Source organism: Gobio gobio, assembly GCF_949357685.1.
Source record: "Gobio gobio genome assembly, chromosome: 13".
Classification (NCBI taxonomy): Eukaryota; Metazoa; Chordata; class Actinopteri; order Cypriniformes; family Gobionidae; genus Gobio; species Gobio gobio.
In genome coordinates, this window is record NC_137106.1 from 10,729,417 (window position 1) to 10,737,763 (window position 8,347).

The 8,347-nt window shown below is 42.1% G+C and overlaps 2 protein-coding genes across 2 annotated transcripts; one reads left to right on the plus strand and one right to left on the minus strand.

Annotated features, from left to right (window-relative positions):
• The first annotated feature begins 3,201 nt into the window (after positions 1 to 3,201).
• On the plus strand, positions 3,202 to 4,237 carry adob (2-aminoethanethiol (cysteamine) dioxygenase b). Its single transcript, XM_079833810.1, has one exon. The coding sequence runs from the start codon at positions 3,342 to 3,344 to the stop codon at positions 4,089 to 4,091; it is 750 nt and encodes a 249-aa protein (XP_079689936.1). The 5' UTR covers positions 3,202 to 3,341; the 3' UTR covers positions 4,092 to 4,237.
• A 970-nt stretch (positions 4,238 to 5,207) lies between these two features.
• On the minus strand, positions 5,208 to 8,240 carry egr2a (early growth response 2a). The gene is made up of 2 exons (XM_079833809.1): positions 7,934 to 8,240; positions 5,208 to 6,660 (listed from the first exon to the last, which is right to left on the minus strand). Exons 1-2 carry the CDS (start codon positions 8,091 to 8,093, stop codon positions 5,651 to 5,653), a joined length of 1,170 nt encoding a protein of 389 aa, XP_079689935.1. The 5' UTR covers positions 8,094 to 8,240; the 3' UTR covers positions 5,208 to 5,650.
• Between the last annotated feature and the right edge of the window lie 107 nt (positions 8,241 to 8,347).

Genomic DNA, 8,347 nt, shown 5'->3' on the forward strand with positions numbered 1-8,347 from the left:
ATAATGAGATCATTGGTTCATCACTTGCTATTGCAGTCAATCATTCATTGATTTCTTGGCCATAATTTGGAATTTGATTTGAGAAACATCAAATTATATAATGATTAATGATTAAATTGTGTCATTATATGAAAAACAGCTCATTGTCTGCTGACACATTTCCATATAGTGACACTGTGTTCTGTAGAGGGATAGTTATTCCTGGATAATGCTCTTCACAGTGCATGCAAATATAGGCATATACACCGATCAGGCATAACATTATGACCTAATATTGTGTTGGTCCCCCTTTTGCTGCCAAAACAGCCCTGACTCGTCGAGGCATGGACTCCACTAGACCCCTGAAGGACCAAGATATTAGCAGCAGATCCTTTAAAGGGGTTTCTAATGCTATTTCATGAATTCTGACTTATTTACACTGTTAAAGAGTTGGATTCTCATGCTAAACATGGCCAAAGTTTTAAAAAAACGAGTTGGATGTATGACGGAGTATTTTTGTGCCAAATACACTCCTACAGGATTCGAATACATTTCTCAAACCATTCCTGAACCATTTTTTGCTTTGTGGCGGCGCATTATCTGCTGAAAGAGCCACAGCCACCAGGGAATACCATTCCCATGAAAGGGTGTACATGGTCTGCAACAATGCTTAGATAGGTGGTACGTGTCAAAGTAACATCCACATGGATGGCAGGACCCAAGGTTTCCCAGCAGAACATTGCCCAAAGCATCACACTGCCTCCGCCGGCTTGCCTTCTTCCCATAGTGCATCCTGGTGCCATGTGTTCCCCAGGTAAGCGACGCACACGCACTCGGCCATCCACGGGATGTAAAAGAAAACATGATTCATCAGACAGGCCACCTTCTTCCATTGCTCTGTGGTCCAGTTCTGATGCTCACGTGCCACTGTTGGCGCTTTCGGCGGTGGACAGCATGGGCACCCTGACTTGTCTGCGACTATGCAGCCCCATACACAACAAACTGATGCACTGTGTATTCTGACACCTTTCTATCAGATCCAGCATTAACTTCTTGAGCAATTTGAGCAACAGTAGCTCGTCTGTTTGATTGGACCACACGGGTCAGCCTTCGCTCCCTCATGAACATGAGCCTTGGCCGCCCATGAGCCTGTCGCCGGTTCACCACTGTTCCTTCCTTGGAGCACTTTTGATAGAGACTGACCACTGCAGACCGGGAACACCACAAGAGCTGCAGTTTTGGAGATGTTCTGACCCAGTCGTCTAGCCATCACAATCTGGCCCTTGTCAAACTCGCTCAAATCCTTACACTTGCCCATTTTTCCTGCATCTAACACATCAACCCTGAGGACAAAATGTTCACTTGCGGCCTAATATATCCCACCCACTGTCTGGTGTATGGATCTCCTTTATTGATTTAAAATTGAGACCCTAGAAAATATGGAACCTAAAAGGATAGTAATTCTGTTAATTGCTCAAATCAGAGAATGAATTCTGTTTACTCACCCTCGTGTCATTCCAAACCTGTGACTTTCTTTCTTCTGTGGAACATAAAAGAACATGATTTTAAAGAACGATGGAACCAAAGAACATTGGAGCCCATTGTGTGCGAAAGAGGGAATTTCTGTAGGCCGTACTGATTTTGTCATTGGCTGTATTTTGATTTCAAGATTCAAGAGTTTTATTTGTCACATAAGTACACCAATAAAGTTATTTATGTTGTAACTTGAACTTGATAAAACATTTTTAACTGAACACTACTTCCCTCTTTCTATCACACGTACACACACACAAAGTCAGTTCCCCTCAAGTTCACACAGGTGTCAGTAGCAACCAGAAGTGTAGTTAATCACATTAACGTTTGATGACCAAAAAGTGTCTAAATATTTGTCTTTTTAAACTATATGGCATTCCTTAGTATTCTATATGGATTAGCTAACGTTATTCTGTAAAATGTGTGTGCCTGTGCTCTCTTTCTTTAAAATAAATCTCACTTGGTTTGATATGTTGCATGTAAAGGAATGTTATTTATACTTTCATGTGTCAAAATGCTTTTTGGGGGGTTAAGAGAGAGCCTATCCTACTATTGCCCTAATAAAAGCCACATTTGGAGCAAATACATCTTTATTTATTCATGTGCATTCATAATCTCACTTTTTTCATGACGCACAATTGAAATTGGTTATAGTAGGCTAAATACGACATTAATTGAAGGGACAGCCATTGGTAGTGGTGTCCGAAACCACAGTGGACTTTATTGAGTGCACTGATTCAATCCCACATTGCACCTTAATAACGAGTGTACAGCATACAACACAGCGGCTGTCCGACTTCACGCACTTGATTTCATTCACTCCTTCAGGTGAACTGTATTAGTAGACTAAAGTAGGGAGTAGTGATTGAGGGTTTAGGGGGCTTTATTTCGGATTCAGCCCTAGTCTCGCCTACATTTCAGGCAAGGCGAGGCGCATCTCAGAAAGCCTACTAGCCTATCTCGTGCGCACGCGACAGTTTGCCGTGCGCACCAGAAATGTTCCCGTGCGCACGCGAAAGTCTGTGGCTGAATGCGAAATCGGCCCCTATACCCTTAAATAGGGCACTATTTGAGGGGACAGCCATTTGTAGTGGTGGTGTCCGAGACCATAGTGGACGTTATTGAGTGCATCCATTCAATCAATCCCAACGAGTGTACAGCTGATGTACATTCAACGGCTGTCCGAATTCGCTCACTCATTTTCATTCACTCCTTCAAGTGAACTGTATTGGTGGACTAAAGTATGGAATAGTGATTGAGGGTTTTCGGATTCAACCTGTATATTTTGTATTTTTGCAACGGTCCCTTTAAGGACTCCGTACTTACCACGGCATTTTCAAAGCGTGCGTTTTCTCTGAGTGGTGGTGAAGGACTCAAAGTGTCATTGCCCCTTGAAGAGCAAGTGTTATGGGAGTTGTAGTAACCGGTTTAAGTGTAATATCTCTTGTAACGTCCATATAGATCTTTACAAATCTATTTTGCTTCGAGGCAGACCAGTTTGATTAAAGTTGACAGCTATTAAAGCAGACGTTTCTAGAATAATTCGTTTAGCAGTAGTGCTTCAGTTACACAACAGTAAAAAAAACTACGTTTCCCATAATTCCCTGTGTGACGTACGGCAGTGTTGACATTGCGTACGTGTGAATCGGATGCCTGTATATGGAGTAGTCATGGCCAGGAGTGATTTGATCCTAACGGTATTCCTAAAGGTGCCCTTAAGCTTTTACACATGGTGTCGAGTTTGACCGCCCTCATAAGAAGGTAATCTCTGAATTAGGAGTTGTTCTTGGGAACGCGCGTGAAGTTGAAAGTCACTGGACACTTGCGTTATGATGCCACGAGACAATATGACTTCCACCGTGCAGAAAATCGCCAAACAGGCACTTGCGACTTTCCGAAATCCCTCTGTTCTCGGAGAGCACAGTAAAGTGTTTTTGGAGAACCAGAGCAAGCTGAAAAGCCTCGTGGCGGAGGTCAGAGCGGCCGACTTGAAGATTGTCCCCCGAACCGTCGAGAGCGTGCCGAAGCCGCCACCGCGTCTCGCGCCTCCCGTCACATACATGCACATCTGCGAGACCGACAACTTCAGCATGGGGGTGTTTTTATTAAAAACGGGCGCTTCTATACCTCTGCACGATCACCCGGGAATGTACGGCATGCTGAAAGTGATCTACGGAAGGGTACGAATCAGCTGTTTCGACCGGCTGGATATTTCTAGAGAGGGAGCCAGCGGAGGGTTGCCCTTACAGAGAAGCTCCTTACGACCCTCGGTGCTGAGGTCGGTGGGGGAATACACGGAGGACAGCGGCCCGTGTGTGCTATCCCCCCAAAAGGACAATATCCACCAGATAGACGCTGTTGACGGACCCACCGCGTTCCTTGACATCCTAGCACCGCCATACGACCCGGACGAAGGGAGAGACTGCCATTATTATAAAGTTTTGCATGCCCATCCAGAGGCTGCAGATAGAAAGAGTGAAGCCCAGGAACAGGGCGATCTGTGGCTTATGGAAATACCACAGCCTAGTGAATTCTGGTGTGGTGGCGAAACTTACCCAGGGCCTAAAGTGTCCCTCTGAAAGACAAACTGGGTTCTGGGAGATTCAAGACATTGTATGCTCTTTTTCTTTTGTATGTCACTTGGGATATTTGAAATGCCTGTGCTAATCCACTGCTGCTGTCTTTAAATATTTTCTGAATACAATTTTTGCATGAAGACTCCTGAAGTCCTGATTTTTTTTTTTTTTACCAGAAGAACTAGTCTCATTTCTTTACTGGTCTGGTCAGCATGTGATGCATGTTTAAATATTTGTAGCAATATTTAACAAAGGCTTCACAATAGTTGAACAGAGCATGAATCCGCTCATCTTGTTTCCTTTGCCAGGTATTGTTTTAATGCAATTAAAGGGATAGTTCACTCAAAAATGAAAATTCTGTCATCATTTACTCACCCTCATGTTGTTCCAAACCTGTATGAGTTTCTCTCTTCTGCTGAACACAAAAGATGTTTTTAAATATGGAAAAAACATGCTGTTTGTTTATTTGTTTACCGACATCCTTCAAGATATCATCTTTTGTGTTCAGCAGAAGAGAGAAACTCATACAGGTTTGGAACAACATGAGGGTGAGGAAGTGATGACAGAATCTTCATTTTTGGGTGAACTGTCCTTTTAAGCTATCAGGACCACAATCTGGCACACGAATGTTTAGCAGCAGGCTCGGCAAAACTCACTTGTTGCTGCATGCTATTTTGAACACTCCTGGTGATAATTACGACAATGAAGCACTTAGTCAAATAATAATAATACAATAAAGTTCTGTCTTAAAAGATTCAATGCTAACTGGTCTGGTTGGTTATTTAAATACATTTTAGATTTTAAAAAAATGTTGTAGCCAACATGCACTACCATTCAAAGTTTTGTGCTCTGTAAGATGTTTTACATTTTTGAAAGAAGTCTCTATAGGCTAAGTGTTTACTTGATCAAAAACACAGCAAAATTGTGAAATATTAGTATACATTTAAATATGTTTTCTATTTTAATATATTTAAAAATGTAATGTATTCCTGTGATGCAAAGCTAAATTTCCAGCATCCAGTCTTAAGTGTCACGTGATCCTGCTGTCCTCTTGTTATTAATGTTCTAAGCTTAATATTTTGATGAACAGAAATGTCAAAAGATCAGCACTTATTTGAAACTTTTGTAACATAAATGTCTTTACTGTAACTTTGATAAATGTAATGATTATTGAATAAAGGTATTAATTCTGAACGGTATTTTTTATGGACCTGTTTTACTAACCCCTCACTCAATTGTTTCAAAATTGCGACCTCTAGTGGTCAAACTTTGCTCTCGAAAATATACACTTTGTATTTATTACAATTTATTAAGACACACAACATAACAGTACTAATGTCAATAAAAAGACTCACTGTAAACACCATATCTCAGAACGACTGCATTTTGAAGCACATGAAATATTCTGTGATAAGGACATTGTCTAACCACTACAACGAACACATTCAACACGTAATTCACAAGCTGCCTTCATATATCTGTGCACACACACACAGAGCAATAGTTCCAGGATCATTTGGGGCAACGCCAGGCCCAGCAGCCAGAACTTCTTGACCCGGTATTCACATCGCATCTGAGGCATCTGCGCTCGAGCTGTGAGGGCCCTTTCTATCTTTCTGTCTCTGGTGGATTTTTGTGTGCCTCCTTCGCTCGTCGCTCCTCGCAAACTTTCTGCCGCAGAAGTCACAGGAGAAGGGCTTCTCGCCCGTGTGTGTGCGTATGTGGGTCGTGAGGTGGTCGCTCCGGCTGAAGCTGCGCATGCAGATGCGGCACTGGAACGGCTTGTGTCCGGTGTGGATGCGGACGTGGCGCGTGAGCTCATCCGAGCGCGAAAACCTCCGGTCGCATCCCTCAGCCGGACAGGGATACGGCCGCTCGTGGACCGGCGTCTTGCACGGTCGGTTCGGGTATTTCCGCGGCCGCAGTATTGGCCTGAGTGGGACGTTTTGCGGATGGGGGCCGTCCATAGGCGGCCTTGACCCGTCCACCGGACACGCCAGGGTAAAATTCCGTATGGTGTTCAAGGGAGTCAGAGGTGGTGGGACTCTAATAGACTCCAAAGAGCACGAAAATGGCTTAATGTCCTGAAATGCTGCCATGTTGTCCCTTTGGCTGTTGCTGGTTTGATAGAAACCTCCATAGTCGGGAATGATGGAGAAAAGCGCCCCGTCTATACTTGACTTGGGGGCTGAGTAGGACGGAGTGGCGTATGTGATGGGGCACGTAGTGGTCGATAGGTAGACCGAGGGGTCCTGGTATCCATCGGCACTACAGGTGTAGGGGGGCGGGCCTGTGTATATATGCTCCATGTTGGGAAGAGTTTGGCCTATTCTGGAGCAGTCTGGAGTGTGAGCTGCGGGAGAGCCCGTGGAGAATGATCCTGAGGAAGGCGGCCTATCTTGCACTCCTGCACTGACAAAGTTAATTATTCCCTCTTGATTCCAACTTCCTTGAGCCTCGATGGAAATTTTCCCTGTGTAGGAGACCGGGACACTGTGTGGAGAAAACCTGCTCGGGTCTGTCAGATCAAGGCCCCGTTGTTCCACGCCGAAGCTGTCGGTGCTCAAGCAACCTGTAGGAGTAAAAGCAAGACGTTTCTATTGAGCAATTCCTTCTTATTGCGTTACAGGTGAAACATGAAGCCCATATTTCCAGCAAAGTGCGTTTCCACCACGTGGGATCAACTCTTAAGAATATTCAAGCTATTTGTTTTCGAAAGATATATGCGGGTGTCTCTATATTCTGATTGGACAGATCGCAGATAAATATGCTAAATAGAGTTGCAACTATGCAGTTGCAATAGCCTACTAAATAAAAGGTGAACTTAAGTAGACTGTTAATTAATGTATATACTTCTGACCCATTTTTCTACACTTTAAAGAATACTTTCAGTAAAATATACTAATAGTTTTAATACTGCAAGTAGCCTATAGGTTTTCTTTAACTTAACATTATACTGTCTGTCTGTCTGTCTGTCTGTCTGTATGTATGTATATGTATATACACACACACACACATATATATATATATATATATATATATATATATATATATATACACACACATACATACATGCATACATACATACATACATACAGACAGACAGACAGTATAATGTTAAGTTCACTTAAAGAAAACTTTACATTATACTGTCTGTCTGTATGTATGTATGTATGTATATATATATATATATATAGGGTGAATTCAGGGTGTTCGGGACACTTTTTCCAAGTCATCTTAAAGGCAAACAGTGTCCCAATCACCCTGAATTCACCCTATATATATATATATATATATATATATATATATATATATATATATATATATATATATATATATATATATATATATATATATATATATATATATATACATACACACAGACTATTTTTTTCCCCTCAAATGTTTCTGTTTATTTTTGAGTCATACCCACGTTATTACCCAATAAAAGTTATTGAACATTTCCGTTCACCTCCTGAAACAGATTATGATAGGCTTTCCATCGAAATATAAGCAGTAAAAATTAAACACAAGCAATTAATAAAAGCAACAGGTACATACAAGATCGAACTGTTGTTTTGTACAGAAATTTTAGTCAATAATAAATTGTAGCCTGTATAGCCTACTTAAAAAACTAAGCAAAACAGCATGAGCGACAATGACAGTTCAACCTTCCTATTTTGCCTTGGGTGTTCATTTGTTTACAGCTATTCTTAAAGTTTTGAACAACAAGGCATTTTAACTTACAAAGCACTGCGATCAAACACGATTTTTTTTACTTACTGAGCAACAGCCCTTGTGACTATAGCTATTGATTTTAATATTGAAGCATCTCTCTGTCTTACCTCCCGACGTCTCACTGAACTGGTCAGAACACACATCAGGGAATCCCGTCGGCACTGGTGAGGGCATCTCATCCAGATAGTAGACGTGCGACGGCAGACAGCGCATTAAATCATTGAGCGACGCGTTAATTTTATCCCTGGCACTGGCTGTTGCTGTCATTTTGATCCACGATGTTGTTTAAAAGCAGGTTGAATTTTATTAAGTTGTACTCAGAGCTTTTATGATCTAGTTGATGTGTAATAAACGTGCTCACTTCAGTGTTGTCATCATAAACGCGCGCGCCTCGTACATGCCACTGCAATAAGTGAAACTTCATGTCGTAGAAAAGCATTTATGAAGAGCCTGTCAATGCCCCGTGACGTCATTGACCATACAAGGACAGAACAACGGGTTGGGCTTCTTCTTTCCTTTTT